This window comes from Aquarana catesbeiana, linkage group LG11, assembly GCF_042186555.1.
Source record: "Aquarana catesbeiana isolate 2022-GZ linkage group LG11, ASM4218655v1, whole genome shotgun sequence".
NCBI classification, from domain to species: Eukaryota; Metazoa; Chordata; class Amphibia; order Anura; family Ranidae; genus Aquarana; species Aquarana catesbeiana.
In genome coordinates, this window is record NC_133334.1 from 18,077,960 (window position 1) to 18,095,048 (window position 17,089).

Genomic DNA, 17,089 nt, shown 5'->3' on the forward strand with positions numbered 1-17,089 from the left:
CTCATGTGGGAAAAATGCAGGAGTGTTTATGTACCTGGGGAGGGCGCTATAGAGAGGTCTAGTCTGCAGATTTTGTCATTTCTCAGCCAGTTGGTGGATTTTTAGACAGAATGTTGTCTGAATAAAAAGGAGCTGCCACCTCCCATGGCTTGTATTAGAATAAGAATGCAGCCAATTGAATCAATTAGATTTGGTGACATCATAGAGAATTGCTCCGCTTGCTCATATTTGGAACACCCGTCTCCTGCCACCTCTGGTTTGTACATGTTACAGGTACACGTTACTACAGGGAGATACATTGTTACATATGACCGGTCATGGCACACGCACTGATATTACCTGAGTGACTGGGTTCTTCTTCTTGTGGGTACATTTGGCTTCATACTCCGGCCGCAGCTGAAGTTGCTGCTGTTCCTCCTCAAAGTCAACCAAATCCCATTCATACTCCAACCGTGCCTGCCTCCGCTTCCAGAACTCCAGGAATAAAGTCACTGCAAAGCCACAGAACCCCACATCAACCAATCACTGATCAACCAGACCCCCCAAGTTTTAGGGAGTCATTTTTCTGGGACCCCCAAGTGTCGGTATGTTACTGTTCTGGACCCCCAAGTGTCAGTGTGTCATTGTTCTGGGAGCCCCAAGTGTCAGGGTGTCATTGTTTTGGACCCCCAAGTGTCAGTGTGTCATTGTTCTGGACCCTCAAGTGTCATTGTGTCATTGTTCTGGACCCTCAAGTGTCAGTGTGTCATTGTTCTGGACCCCCAAGTGTCAGTGTGTCATTGTTCTGGACCCCCAAGTGTCAGGGTGTCATTGTTCTGGACCCTCTAGTGTCAGTGTGTCATTGTTCTGGACCCTCAAGTGTCAGTGTGTCATTGTTCTGGACCCCCAAGTGTCAGTGTGTCATTGTTCTGGACCCCCAACTGTCAGTGTGTCATTGTTCTGGACCATCAAGTGTCAGTGTGTCATTGTTCTGGGACCCTCAAGTGTCAGTGTGTCATTGTTCTGGATCCACAAGTGTCAGTGTGTCATTGTTCTGGACCCCCAAGTGTCAGTGTGTCATTGTTCTGGGACCCTCAAGTGTCAGTGTGCCATTGTTCTGGACCCCCAAGTGTCAGTGTGTCATTGTTCTGGACCCCCAAGTGTCAGTGTGTCATTGTTCTGGACCCCCAAGTGTCAGTGTGTCATTGTTCTGGACCCCCAAGTGTCAGTGTGTCATTGTTCTGGACCCCCAAGTGTCAGTGTGTCATTGTTCTGGGACCCTCAAGTGTCAGTGTGTCATTGTTCTGGGACCCTCAAGTGTCAGTGTGTCATTGTTCTGGATCCACAAGTGTCAGTGTATCATTGTTCTGGACCCCCAAGTGTCGGTGTGTCATTGTTCTGGACCCCCAAGTGTCAGTGTGCCATTGTTCTGGATCCCCAAGTGTCAGTGTGTCATTGTTCTGGACCCCCAAGTGTCGGTGTGTCATTGTTCTGGACCCCCAAGTGTCAGTGTGCCATTGTTCTGGACCCCCAAGTGTCAGTGTACCATTGTTCTGGACCCCCAAGTGTCAGTGTGTCATTGTTCTGGGACCCTCAAGTGTCAATGTGTCATTGTTCTGGACCCCCAGTAAAGGTAACTTTTCAAAGTCACTTACCCCATATCCCCATGAATATTGCGAAAAACAGAGTGGCCACATTATCAAATAGGTGGGAGTACTGGGGGGAAAGAAAACATTTATTAGGCTGGAGTATTGGCATTGGGTATAATGTGACTGGTGGAGGTTGGTGGGGGTGGGATTACCTGGGAAGGTTCACAGGTGGTGTTTAATCTCCAGAATTCACAGCGTTGGTCACACAGGGGACACATGATGATCTGACCACCAATGGTGTTATCACAAATTTCTTTACTGCAGACAAAACAACAATGAATGGTAGAAGGCCATCAGTCAATCAGCACTTTACAACAACAGAGTCTTCTGCCCCTCCTCGTATTATTCTGCACAATAAAGGACATAATGGCTCAGCTGCCTCTTACCAGATTCAGTACATTAAGTCACTGATCTGGAACAAGCATGCATCCAGTAAAGTCAGCACTCTGCGGGCTTGTCCAATGCCTGTGACTCAAACTGTCAAAGGAAGAGGATTAAATTTGTAAGGACCTCTCCCAAGCTGGCGTGTCCATAACTACATTTTGTGTGTCTTTCACCTAGGCTGAAATCAGCCTGAGCTCTTGACTCTGCTGCTGGTTTTCCTAAGATAAGTGTGTTAATTTTTGGAGTGGTGCCGCTTGGTTTGGATTGTAGGAAAATCATTGAGTTATAAACATGTAGTTGACCCAACCAATCCCTGAGGTTCTTTGGTAGATGATAAATATTTAGAAAACTTTTCCAGAAGTTTCTTCACCTCCTAGGCTTCTGCCCGGAAAGAAGAAGGTCTTCCCAAAGTAGTTCTTTTTAATCAGGGATTTGTGTAAGCCTAGGGTTCCTCTGGAGGTATCTAGGAGTTCCTTAAGTTGTGGATGATGGACCTCCAATCTGATGGAGTCTACATAGATCCAGGTCCAAAACCACTTGGCAGAACCATCTGCAGTATGTAATGTACATATTTAGAGAACTTTTCCAGAGGGTCCCTGACCCTGCAGAGGGTTCTTCACCTCCTCAGCTTCTGCCTGTAGAAGAGGTCTTCCCACAGCAGTTATTTTTAATCAGGGATTTGTGGAACCCTAGGGTTTCTCCAGGAGGTGTCCAGGGGTTCCTTAAGCTGTGGATGATTGACCTCTCATCTGATGGTGCCTGCATATTTCCAAGGCCAACACCACTTGGCAGAGTCAGCTGTAGGACCTGAATGGTCTTTTCTTTAGCTGTCTATAAGGATGATAGTCTTATCCCCACTGTAATTGAGGCATTCTTTAAACTAGCCATCAACGCAAGGGGCATTTTTACCACTGACCCCAATGAATTGGTTTTAGAAGGGATTCCTCAAGGCCTAAAATGTATTTCAAGGGTTCCTCTGGGGTCTAGAGGAATCTCAGTTTAGGCCTTGCCCCAGTTGATGGCATGTACTGGAGGCCCAAGGACCTCAGGTCATCTGCTTGAGTCCATATCAGAAAGGAACTGGGCTAAAGGATGTCTGCCTGGAAGAAGCATCTGTAAAGAATCTTCTTGCTGAAGAGTGTTGCAGAGAAGCTGAGCAGAACCTACTACTGGACATTGAAAGAAAGATTCAAGGCCCACCAATCAAGGAATCCTTGACTGCTATCAAAGGATCAAAGACCAGGTTAATTATAGAGACATCCACTGCCACTTAAAGTGGTTGTAAACCCTTCCATACACCCAGTAAAATGACTGGCCTCAGGTGATACACGGAGATTAAACAAATCCTCCCATATAAGTTGTACCTGTTTATCTGCAGTCTTCTCTACATCTGTTCAAAGTACAGATTTTATACAGCATGCTCTGAGAGCAGATTGGAGGGAAGAGACCCCCCCCCCCCCCCTTCACACAGCACACAGGAACAGAGCTGAAGCTGCCAACCACAGGCTGTATGCTGGAGGTCCCTCCCCTGTCAACTTTTTCACTTGGTGTCAGAATAAATTGTCGAAAATGATTCATGCAGATAGCAGAGGAAGGGGGCAGCAGACAGCAATGCCACTTAGTGCTCCGGACTGAGACAAGCACACACTATAGAGGGATATGCTTTGTTCATATTTCATGTCTGAGGTTTACAACCACTTTAAGAACACTGTGCCTGCTCTTACAGGGTCATAGATATGTCTGGCTGCTCCCTGGAGTTTACTACTAAAGGACCTAAAAACAACAATCTCACCAAAAAACAACACATTTCACTCTATGTACAGCAGCATTTTGCAGTGCACGGTCCTGCGTTGTAATGCATTTTTGTGCGATTGTTGCAGACAATTTTATGCAATGTATCCTTGCACTAAAGCCTTCGCTGATCAATGCAGGTCAATGCACATGGTGTGAATGAGCCTTTTAAGAGGATCTTTCTTCCTTAAAACTTAAATGTTATTTAACTAACGTTAAGTCGCGCTTTTGCAGAAGTGGTTCTATTTTACCCAAAATTGTCCATTTCCCATTTTTTACTGAAGCCAATTCAAACCTTTTTTAAGCTTAGAAAAGGAGTTTATTTTTATCACTTGTATTGTCAGCTTGATCTGCTATTGTTTTCTGATGATGAATGATCTCACCTGCTGATACTGTCATCCATCGTTATCCAGCCGTACAGGAAGCAAAAAAAACCAACAACAGCCGCGAAGAACAGCATTTCCGTATAGAAGCCCAGCCAAGCAAAGTAGATACCGATCTTCTCCCCGTAATATTTCCTGCAGAGAGAAATAAACACTAAACCATAGGAAGGAAGGCTGCTAGAAGAGGAATTACACCGCAAAGACGGAACGAGTTCTCCTGAACCTCTACAAAGTTCTCAGTGCTTTGGGTGAGGAACTTTTACAATATCAATACCTAAGTGTGTTATGTGCCCTTAAGTATGTGTGTTATAGTACCTATAAGTCTGTGTGTTATAGTACCTATACGTATGTGTGTTATAGTACCTATAAGTATGTGTGTTATAGTACCTATAAGTATGTGTGTTATAGTACCTATAAGTATGTGTGTTATAGTACCTATACGTATGTGCTATAGTACCTATACGTATGTGTGTTATAGTACCTATACGTATGTGCTATAGTACCTATAAGTATGTGTGTTATAGTACCTATACGTATGTGTGTTATAGTACCTATACGTATGTGTGTTATAGTACCTATACGTATGTGCTATAGTACCTATACGTATGTGTGTTATAGTGCCTATACTGTAGATGTTTATTGTATAGTACCTATACGTATGTGTGTTATAGTACCTATACACATGTGTGTTATAGTACCTATACGTATGTGTGTTATAGTACCTATACGTATGTGCTATAGTACCTATACGTATGTGTGTTATAGTGCCTATACTGTAGATGTGTATGGTATAGTACCTATACGTATGTGTGTTATAGTACCTATACACATATGTGTTATAGTACCTATACGTATGTGTGTTATAGTACCTATACGTATGTGCTATAGTACCTATACGTATGTGTGTTATAGTGCCTATACTGTAGATGTGTATGGTATAGTACCTATACGTATGTGTGTTATAGTACCTATACATGTGTGTTATAGTACCCATAAGTATGTGTGTTATAGTGCCTATATGTATAGTACCTATACGTATGTGTGTTATAGTACCTATACATATGTGTGTTATAGTACCCATAAGTATGTATATTATATTACCTATACTGTAGATGTGTATGGTATAGTACCTATATGTATGTGTGTTATAGTACCTATACGTAGATGTGTTATAGTACCTATAAGTATGTGTGTTATAGTACCTATACGTATGTGTGTTATAGTACCCATAAGTATGTGTTTTAGTGCCTATACTGTAGATGTGTATAGTATAGTACCTATACGTATGTGTGTTATAGTACTTATACGTATGTGTGTTGTAGTACCTATACATATGTGTGTAATAGTACCTATACATAGGTGTGTTATAGTGCCTATACTGTATATGTGTGTGGTATAGTACCCCTACGTATGTGTGTAATAATGCCCATAAGTGTGTGTGTTATAGAGCCTATACTTTACATACAGTATGTGTGTTATAGTACCTATACTTATGTGTGTTATAGTGCTAATCTCTGTATTTCAAGTTACTTATTTGAATTAAAAGTAGATTATTTTTCTTACATCTCCACCTAGTCACTCACCTGATGAGGTCCAGTGGCTGCTCCTTGTAGAACTTGCCAAACCTGGCCCAGTGCGTGTATAATGTGTACCTCTCATTCATACACTTTGTGTCCTCAGACTTCTTCCAGTACTGACACTGCCGGAACAAAACACAGCACAATCAGCCACAACGGAGAACACCAAACAATTATACTGAATGGATCATGACATAAAGTGCTACATTTTCAAGAGGGTTTGCAATGGCCAACAGACACTTTATGGTCAAAGTATGTGGATGCCCCTCCTCAAAAAGATGAGGTTTAGTCGTTTTCATTGAAGGGTACTGTGAATACTACATCATTAACTGTAAAGACATTGTAGACCATTCTGTTCTTCCAACATTGTGGTAACAGTTTGGCGAAGACCCTTTTCTGTTCCACCATGACTGTGCTCCTGTGTACAAAGCCAGCTCCATATAGACATGGATTGACCAGTTTGGTGTGGAGGAACTCAAGTGGGTTTCAGAGTCCTGACTCTACTGATCACCTTTGGGATATAATGGAACAAGCCAGATCATCTCATCCAACATCTTCATAAAGACATTGTTTGACCAATTTGTTGTGGAGGAACTTGAGTGTCCTGCACACAGCCCAGACTTCAACCCTACTAAACACCATTGGGATGAATCGGAAAACAAACCAGGTCTTCTCAATCAACATCTTCATAAAGACATAATTTGAGGAGTTTGGTGTGGAGAAACGAGTGTCCTTCAGAGCCTTGACCTCAATTCTATTGATGTCTGAACCTGCGGGCTCTGCTGTGTCTGGCAATGTCTCTTCTTGCTGGGCCACCTGAGCTGCTGGACAGCTCCCTGCCTGATCTCTTAAGAGAACCTTGTCTTCTGTCTTGTTTCTCTTGAAACCTTTGCTCCTCCCATGAACTTCTTATTTAAGACATGCTTTTGCACTGTTTGCCAGATTATTGTGCTCTCTCCAGCAAATATCTCCCTTATGTCACTCCTGCTACCATCCGTATATTTGCTACCTCTTGTTACTGACCTTTGGCTTGTTCCTCAACTATTCTTCTGCTTGATACCAACCTGCAACCAATTGTTACTGACCTTTGGCTTGCTTACTGACTACGCCTCTGTGTGATCCCTACCTGCTATATCTGGTACTGGACCTCAGCTTACTCAGCTCCTGGTGGGGTAATCCTGAGGACCGCCACCTGGTACAAACATACAGCAAAACCCATCTCCACCATCAGGAGCTCTGGTGAGTACCGGTTAGTGCTATAGCTACTGGTCTCCAAGCCTGACCCCTGACCGTGACAACAGAACACCTTTAAGAGAACTTGGCACACCGATTGTGAGCCAGGCCTTCTCATCCATCATAAGTACCGGATTTCATAAATGGGCACAGATTCCCACAGACACCCTCAAAAATCTTATGGAAAGTCTACCCAGAAAACTAGAGCTTGGTATAGGGGATGCCAGGAAAAGGGGAGGGGTTGGAATCCATATTAGGGGCCATGATTCTGGAATGGTAGGTCCAACATACACTATATTGCCAAAAGTCTTTATGGACCTTGATTTGTGCACTGGTCCAAATCATTTGGTGGAGGAGGGATTATGGTGTGGGGGTTGTTTTTCAGGGGTTGTGCTTGGCCCCTTAGTTCCAGTGACGGGAACTCTTAAGGCGTCAGCATACCAAGACATTTTTAACAATTTCATGCTCCCAATTTTGTGGGAACAGTTTGGGGATGGCCCCTTCCTGTTCCAACATGACTGCGCCCCAGTGCACAAATCAAGGTCCATAAAGACATGGATGAGTGAGTTTGGGGTGGAGGAACTTGACTGGCCTGCAGAGAACCCTGACCTAAACCCGATAGAACACCTTTGGGATGAATTAGAATGGAGACTGCGAGCCTGGCCTTCTCGTCCAACATCAGTGACCTCACAAATGCCCTTCTGGATGAATGGTCAAACATTCCCATAGACACACGCCTAAACCTTGTGGACAGCCTTCCCAGAAGAGTTTAAGCTGTTATAGCTGCAAAGGGTGGGCCAACTCCATATTGAACCCTAAGGACTGAGACAGGGATGCCATTAAAGTTCATGTGCGTGTAAAGGCAGGTGTCCCAATACTTTTGGCAATATAGTGTAGATCTGATGATCAGGTGTCTTTGGCCATATAGTGGATGTCAGATAAAAAGGATAATTTGATTAAATTGTCTGTGTGGACATAATTACTGGGTTCTGCCACTCCTTAGGACCATAGAACTGGCTTGGATGAGCTACAAAACATCTTCAACATTCCAGGACAAGTCCAGTTGAATGTGACCTACTACTACTAGATATACAAAGACCAGGACATAGGAGAACGCTAACCTCCTATCCTATTCCTGGACCATCATCATCTACCTTAGCACGTTCCATGGTGATTGGATGAAGGTGTCTTTGCTACCAATGCAGATATAAATGTTGACGTATCTTCCTAATACTCATTAGAACTGGACTTGGTGGTTTGGAGAAGCTACAAAACATCTTCAACATTACAAAACAAGTCCAATTTAATGTAACCAACTACTACTGGATATACCATGACCTGGCTAAAGAAGAACCTTCACAGGCAAGAAGAACCATGATTGGTCAAGCTCCCACATGTCGATGAAATTGTTAGGAACAACCAATCACAGCCAAGTACTAAATACATCAGTGACTGCAGATAATATATGGAATGTTCAAGTACAGGGGTCTCCAAGCTGTGGCCCTTTGCTTACCTTTATCCGGCCCTTGGGGCATTAAGTCTGAAGGCCCTTCCTTTAGGAGGTTTGGAGACCCCTGCTCTAGTACAAGGTCATGTTAGTAGTGAAATCAGAATTTGGGACATTGAGTAATATCAGACATTATTATCACAGTGATACATACGTCATGGAGCGGGAAAGCGGAATTGTAGGTGCCGTTATTTAACAGTTTTTTAATCCCGAATCTCCTCTTTTCTTCTTCCGGTCCATAGTGGCAGCGAGAGAGAATATAGTACACCTGGAAATGGAAGATTGTCATCGGTTACAAAGAATAGTCTGAACAGCAGGATCATCTCATTGTTCCAGAAGACCTGGATGTCACTCCACAGTCATCACGACTGGGCTCCGGCCTTCCCTTTAGTTTGAAATGACCTACTTTGATTTCACCGCACACTGTGAGCTCCTCACAATGTGCATTAGAAGCTGCAGAAAGTCAGGTAGAGCCCCGCCCTCATTTCCTGGCTGGAGGACATCCAGGTAGAGCCTCACCTACCATGAACATAAAAAAACAAAAAAAAACAAAAAAGGATTGAGCTTCAAGGGTCGTAGCTCAGCGACCTGAGGTCACAGAGATCCCAAATTAGGGGGGGGGGGGGGGGGGTAGGTAGCCAAAGGCAGTAGGGACAGAGAACGTGCAGTCAGGGGAGGCAGATGAGGCAGAGCCTCACCTGCCATGAACATAAAAAAAAAAAAAACGATTGAGCTTCGAGGGTAGTAGCTCGGCGACCTGAGGTCACAGAGATCCCAAATTCGGGCGGGGGGGGGTAGGTAGCCAAAGGCAGTAGGGACAGAGAACGTGCAGTCAGGGGAGGCAGATGAGGCAGAGCCTCACCTGCCATGAACATAAAAAAAAAAAAAAAAAAACGATTGAGCTTCGAGGGTAGTAGCTCGGCGACCTGAGGTCACAGAGACCCCAAATTCGGGGGTAGGTAGCCGAAGTCCTAACCCACCACTATGGTTCTGGAGATATGGGCCTCCTTGCGCAGCCTGTCAGAAGCTACATACAGAGCGTCCAGTTTAAATACAAGCTAGCACACTCTGTTTGCAGCAGACTGAGAGGATGAGCTCACAGTGCCTCTCCTCGCTTCTTGTCAGAGGCACTGAGCTCAAAGGACAGCTTGGAGCCTTGGACCAATGGTAAAGCACCATTGGCCCCAGCTGTCCAATGAAAATACTGCAGGGGAGGCACTCCTCTCACTGCAGTGTCATAGAAGGGGGCGTGTCTAAAAAGACAAATGCTCCCTTCCAGCCCAGCCCTCTTAACTACAAGGAAAAAACCTGTGTTTATGGGTATAAGATTTACCCACAATCCCTTGTTTTTCTCACTCAGCTAAGAGGGAAAATGAGAATCTGCAGCTGCTGAAAAGGTACAAGCTAAATCCTATATTATTATGCTATATGTTATACCTAGACATGTGCAATTCCTTTTGTTCTGAATTTGCTTTTTCACAAATTTTGACAAATTTGTTAATAAATGAAAACCCGTTTAATGAACTTTTCCGTAGCTGTAGAAGTGCAAGTCCCGGCATGCCTTGCCAATCATCATTTTTAAAACAGATAGGTAGGTACCAAAGTCCACCTATAGCCATAGAATGATCCCCCCAGCCCGTCACCACTCACAATTCTGTTGCGGGTGGATGCGGAGAAGAAGGTGTTCTGGTCCTGGATGAGGAAGAGCTCCTGTTTCTGCTTGCTGAAGGATGCGGTGAAGTAGTCCGGCTCCGGATTCATGACGTCCTCCGGCAGGCGGAAAAACTTCGCCATGACTTTGAGGGGATGGTAGGTCTGGGCCATGTCGTTCTCCTTGATGGGAACTTTAATGTTCAGGACTTCCGCATAGGTGGTGAGGACCTCCCAGGGGGCGTGGATCTTCACAAAATACAGTTTACCGTTTTCAGATTCCTGCGGAGAAATGTCATAAAGGTAAGGCCTGGACACCAGGATACATGTCTGACTGTGGGGGAGGGGACATTAGAGTGTAAGCTCCTCTGTACAGAGACTGATGGGACTGGCTCAGTGATCTCTGTACAGAGCTGTGGTATATGTCAGAGCTATACAAATGTATAATAATAGTGAATGTGGGGGGACATTAGAGTGTAAGCTCCTCTGGTACAGAGACTGATGTGATTGGCTCAGTGTTCTCTGTACAGCACTGCGGTATATGTCAGAGCTATATAAATGTATAATAATAATAGTGTGTGACTGTGGGGGGGCATTAGAGTGTAAGCTCCTCTGTACAGAGACTGATGTGACTGTGGGGGGAGGGGGGCATTAGAGTGTAAGCTCCTCTGGTACAGAGATTGATGTGATTGGCTCAGTGATCTCTGTACAGCACTACGGTTTAGGTCAGAACTATATAAAAGTATAAAGATAGTGACTGCGGGGGAGGGGACATTAGAGTGCAAGCTCCTCTGGTACAGAGACTGATGTGACTGGCTCAGTGATCTCTGTACAGCACTGCGGTATATGTCAGAGCTATACAAATGTATCATAATAATAGTGTGTGACTGTGGGGGAGGAGACAGAGTGTTAGCTCCTCTGGTACAGAGACTGATGTGATTGGCTCAGTGTTCTCTGTACAGCACTGCAGTATATGTCAGAGCTATATAAATGTATAATATTAGTGACTGTGGGGGGAGGGGGACATTAGAGTGTAAGCTCCTCTGGCATAGAGACTGATGTGACTGGCTCAGTGTTCTCTGTACAGCACTACTGTATATGTCAGAGCTATATAAATGTATAATAATAATAGTGTGTGGTTGTGGGGGGAGGGGACATTAGAGTGTAAGCTCCTCTGGTACAGAGACTGATGTAATTCACCCACAGACACTATATAATTGATCCTCATATCTTTTATCTGATCTCAGGAACATTCTGGATGAAGTCACCTTTTTATCTTCGGTCTCCAGCTCCAGGCCGGCCTTCTGCATATTAATCTCAAATTCTCTCCGTCTCTCCTGAGGGATGAAAAAACAATAATAAGATTAATTGCTTGACGACTCAAAAAAAAAAAAAAAAAAACTTCACAAACCAATCAATCATCAATGAGGCATGAAGGATAAAACGTCATTACAATGTATCCAAAGCCAAAACTTTTACTAATGTTATCTTTGGATGGATTGGGGAGGGGCTGAATCCCCTGTTGGGTTTTTATTGCTGTCTGCGTCCCAGAGATCATATATATCGATAGATAGATAGATAGATAGATAGATAGATAGATAGATAGATAGATAGATAGATAGATAGATAGATAGATAGATAGATAAATATTATGGTACAGCAAGATGTGAAATGTACCAATAAATGTCTCAATAAAAACAACTGTGAACGTCATGATAACACAAGATGTGCACTGACTATAAATTCACACTGTAGGTCTTTTCAAGTGATGTGCTAATAGCGGAGTACCGATACTGACCACCAGGTGGCACCAGTCAAATACATTTATTTTCTGGGCTGAAATAAAACTAAACCTTCCTATAGGATGTTACATTATATATTACCAAAAGTATTGGGACGCCTGCCTTTACACACACATGAACTTTAATGGCATCCCAGTCTTAGTCCGTAGGGTTCAATACTGAGTTGGCCCCGCCCTTTGCAGCTATAACAGCCTCAACTCTTCTGGGAAGGCCGTCCACAAGGTTTAGGAGTGTGTCTATGGGAATGTTTGACCATTCTTTCAGAGGCGCCTTTGTGAAGTCAGGCACTGATGTTGGACGAGAAGGCCTGGCTCGCAGTCTCCACTCTAATTCCTCCCAAAGGTGTTCTATCGGGTTGAGGTCAGGACTCTGTGCAGGCCAGCCAAGTTCCTCCACCCCAAACTGGGATGCCATTAAAGTTCATGTGCGTGTAAATGCAGGCGTCCCAATACTATAGTGTGTGTGTGTGTGTATATATATATATATATATATATATATATAAAACTATAAGGGCAAATATAAGCAGATTAAACTTCAGCTTTCAGCTCCAAGAGACACAGATAGCTTAAAGATCTGCCTGCATTGCATAGAGAAACACAGAGACCCATTGATGACATCACTCGGTCTATAATAAAGTATGTAATGCAAATGTTATGATTTTATGGAGATATAAGCAGACTAAACTTGTTCTAAAATTAAGTTAGAGATTTTTTTTTTCTTTTGGATTTTCTGTCTGATGAGAAATTAGTGATTAGCGAACGATTTGATTAAAAGATAAAAATGATCTGTAGCGTTGATAATCGGAAGGTGAGAGGTGCGAGTCCTGGAAGGCAGCGGTCATCGTGTACGGCTCATTTCAGTGCTGGAGTAATAGTCAGCCCCGGACCGGCACCGCCCTGTGACGTCGTCCTGCAGCATGGCAGCCGTCCAAGACACTCTGCCCAGCAGCTCAGAAGATAAGGAGGAGGGCGGTCACATGGGACAACGGCGGGGAGACGTTTATTTATCAACCGTCTCCATTCAATTGTTTACATAAAGTAGTTACACACTCAGAGAGGAGGTGACAGCGTCACCGACCACAAACCGCCACCAATAATTATTATATATCTGACATCAGAGACAGATGTGACTGGTTCAGTGTTCTCTGTACAGCACTGCGGTATATGTCAGAGCTATATAAATATAATAATAGTGTATGACTGTGGGGGGAGGGGACATTAGAGTGTAAGCTCCTCTGGTGACTGATGTGACTGGCTCAGTGATATCTGTACAGCACTGTGGTATATGTCTGAGCTATATAAATGTATAATAATAATACCACCGGGTTGACCATACCTAGGCCACCCATCCGCCTGGGAAGGTAGGTTACAGACCTCTTAACGAGATTCAGTTTGTTCCCCCATAACAGTTGGAAGAAACAGCTGTAGATTCTCGCATAGAGAGACACTGACAAAACACAGACAAAGCTGGCATACAGAAATAATGGGATCAGGTAAGTTTTAATCAGGTCAATCCCTTCCCTGTAAGAGAGTTTCCAATCCTTCCAGCTGGAAACCTTGGCATCGGCATCTTGTAGCCTCCTTTCCCAATTTGCGAGGCCATAATCACCGGGACCAAATTTGATGCCTAAAACTTTAATTTCCTATTGGGGCTCTGGGAAAATGTCCGGAAGCTCGAAGTCGTCGCCCTCCTCTCCCATCCAAAAAAACCTCACTCTTATCCTGATTGATCTTTGAGCCACATGCTTCAGCATAGCGCTCCATCACCGGGACCACCTCCTCGACCCCAGAGATGAAAACAGACACGTCATCATTCCCGGATCTCCATTATTTGAGACAAGCCTATCAAGCTTCCTCCGCAGATGCCGGTAGGTGACACACTTATCAAGCTGTTTAGTTTTTCCAATGGCCTTGAAAAACCCAACAATCCTTTGTTTTGTAGGCTCCCACCACTCTGACTTACTGCTGCAAAAGTCCATGACTGATACCTGTGCCTGAAAAAAAAATCCTTAAAGGATTGACTCACCTTCTAATCGTCCAGGAGTGCCGAATTCAGCTTCCAGGAACCCCTCCCCTTAAATGGTGTATGGGAGCTATTCAGAGTCACAGACAGAATACAGTGATCGGAAAACTCCACCGCCTGACATACTGGTGCCGAGAAGGCAGAGTTCCCCCTTAAAAAAAATACCTATCTATTCTACTCTGACTACTACCTCGCTGAAAAGTGAATCCCGTGTCGTCTGGGCAGCAATGAATGTGAACATCAACCAGACCTGCTTCTCTAGTTATTGTGTTTAAAAAAAAAAAAAAAAGCCGTCACAGTCCAGCCTGGCTCCGGTATCTTTCCTGTCCTTAGTCCTAGTGAAGGTGTTGAAATCACCACCAAAGACAACTTACTGGGCTGTAAAAAGAAAAGTCTTGATCTTCATGAATAGGCATTTCCTGTCCCATTTTGTCTGGGGCCCATAGATGTTAATCAGGCGCAGGTCCTGCCCCTCCATGGAGACCTCTAAGACCATGCATCTCCCCATTTCTACCTCAATAATCTGCCGACAGGTTACCATGTCGGAAAAAAGTACCGCAACTCCAGTGTAAGGCTCGGCCGCAAGAGACCAGAAGGAGGGGCCGCGGCCTCCACTCCTTCTTCACCAGAGGAATATCAGCCAACCTGGACAACCGGGTCTCTTGCAAAAAGAAAATATCACCATCAATAAGGCCATATTATGAGCACTTACTGATTTTATGCTAATGGTTGCCACCTTCAGTGGAGTGGGAACCAACATCAGGATGATTGAGATATACGTTTCTTAGCCTGCTTACCCTCCTCCCTACCTGGAGACCCTACACGCTTCAATGTCCCCTGTGATTCCTCCTCCTTAGACTCATCACCAGAAGAACTTCTACCCTCCACCTCAGAAAACACCTCAAAAGCATTTGCCACCTCCACCCTCCTAGGTTCAGGAGCTTTGACATCCTTCCTCCTTCTCCGCCTCTTACCCTTTTTCCTTTTAGCCTCCAACCATTCCAAATCCTCATTCGACAATCCCGAACCTCCTCCCCCCTGCTCCCCAGGGCATCCTCAGCCAAACCCCCCCCATTACCCCTCCCCCCACATCAATCACCCCAACTTCCACATCATCCACATTGCATTCTGCACCAGCCACCCTCATTCCCTTCCCACCTCCCCCTCCACCATCATCCAATCCATCCATCACTCCACCCCTCTGTGTCTGCTGACCTCCAGCCGCACTTCTGCCACACCGGGGAGGAGGGGTTGGCACCACCATACACGCTGGTCCAGCACCCTCCACTGCCTTCACTACACTAGGAGAAATAGTAGGTGTGAACATACCTCACAACTTTTTGAGATGGGAATGAGGGACACCTATCAGCAAAAGTATGCAGGCATAGGACACACCCCTTGCCACGCCCCCTTTAAAGGAGAATTGTACAAAAAAAACAAGGTTGGTAAAACCCACAAGTGCTTTTTTTTACCACTACTATTCCTTTATATTGGCTTCTGGAATTTACAAATGCAGCAATTTAGAAATCAGATGAAAGGTTTAGCACTGGGAAACACTTTTTGATAGATAAAAAGTGCATTTTATATACATCTATATAGATCAGACCAAACTGAGGGACAAATGAGGAGGAATGAGGGACAGAGGGACATTGCTCAAAATCAGGGACAGTCCCTCGAAATCAGGGACAGTTGGGAACTATGGGTGCGAAGTCTGTTCACCACTTTATCCTGGAAGACTGGTAAGACTGGAAAGCTCTTGCATAGGGACAGGCCCAGGATCCATTGCAGCTTGAGCACATGGAGTGGGCCTCAGTACCTCTGGAGAACCTCCACCTTTACCTCCCCCCACCCACTGCATGGTGGTTGGGGGAGAAGCCTGCAGGACAGGCCCAGGCTTGATGGTTCCACCAACTGAGATTCCAGCAGACTGAGCCAACAGCACCTTGCAAAACAGCACCACCTGGTGGAGAAGCTCCTCTGGTGCAGAGACTGAGGTGACTGGCTCAGTGTTCTCTGTACAGCACTGCGGTATAGGTCAGAGCTATATAATAGTAGTGTGTGACTGTGGGGGGACATTAAAGTGTAAGCTCTTCTGGTGCAGAGAATGAGGGGACTGGCTCAGTGTTCTCTGTACAGCACTGCGGTATAGGTCAGAGATATATAGTAGTAGTGTGTGACTGTGGGGGGACATTAGAGTGTAAGCTCTTCTGGTGCAGAGACTGAGGTTACCTGCTCAATCATGAACTGCTGTGTATTTAAAGTGGAGTCAATAACGTTAAGTCTGCACGATTTCATTCCTAATAGGTCACAGTATACAGCATAGAATCTTGCTTAAAGAGCTGTCTTTGAGCTCCATTCTGTGACTTCGCCTAGGCTGAGATGATGTGATCAGTCTGCTGCAGGCAGCATTTCCTCATTCTCCTGTCTCTCAGTGATCAGTCTGTAACTTTGTAGCAAGGGGAGAGTCTGCAGCAGGGGCTGATCTGTGTCATGTCTGATTTGACATCTCAGTGATGATGGCCCTGGATGATGCCTGAACAAAGATGGTGCTATCCTTCTGGAGACAAAATCAGATAAAGGCATTGTGGTTGGGGGGGGGGGGTACTCTGACACATTGGGGGTAATAAATACCTGGGAGGGTTACACTGACTTGTGCTGCTCTTAAATTACAAAAAGATCCGGTGATTTATGTTAGTTGTACTTACAGCTTTTTTCTCGGCATCTTTCCCCGTATCTTCCAGGTAGGAGAGGACGAAGTCGATTCTGCGCACGCCATCGCGGAAGAAGATGGAGTCTTTGCTCTGGTGTTGTCCGTCTATCTGTAGAAGTAAAGTGAGAATCAGTTATACGGTTTCGGGATCCCGAGTCGGCGGGGGAGCAGCCAATCCGCTGCAGAGAGAGGAAAAATAAAGAAATCGAATTGTAGCAAATATCATATGGAGCAAAGTGCAACACAGGGCAGCGATGTGCTGCTGTAACCTATAGCAACCAGGCTCAGAGTTTTGCCCGGTATGACCAACCCCATGAAAGAAGGCTTCTGATTGGCTGCCATCGCTCACCCTGGTTTGGTTTACATAAAGGGGCTAAAATAACAAGCAGTTGATCCGCATTA

At 44.8% G+C, this 17,089-nt stretch overlaps 1 protein-coding gene across 6 annotated transcripts in view; it reads right to left on the reverse strand.

The window, feature by feature from the left end:
- ANO5 (anoctamin 5) overlaps window positions 1-17,089 on the reverse strand; it is a 131,864-nt gene that overhangs the window by 44,442 nt on the left and 70,333 nt on the right. For all 6 annotated transcript variants that reach the window (XM_073604027.1, XM_073604026.1, XM_073604023.1 and 3 more), the window contains 9 exons: window positions 16,683-16,796; window positions 11,422-11,490; window positions 10,154-10,435; window positions 8,658-8,771; window positions 5,770-5,885; window positions 4,187-4,321; window positions 1,781-1,886; window positions 1,635-1,695; window positions 340-491 (listed from right to left, as the gene is read on the reverse strand). In XM_073604027.1, the coding sequence (XP_073460128.1) occupies window positions 340-491; window positions 1,635-1,695; window positions 1,781-1,886; window positions 4,187-4,321; window positions 5,770-5,885; window positions 8,658-8,771; window positions 10,154-10,435; window positions 11,422-11,490; window positions 16,683-16,796 (1,149 nt within the window). The remainder of the gene's footprint in view (window positions 1-339; window positions 492-1,634; window positions 1,696-1,780; window positions 1,887-4,186; window positions 4,322-5,769; window positions 5,886-8,657; window positions 8,772-10,153; window positions 10,436-11,421; window positions 11,491-16,682; window positions 16,797-17,089) is intronic.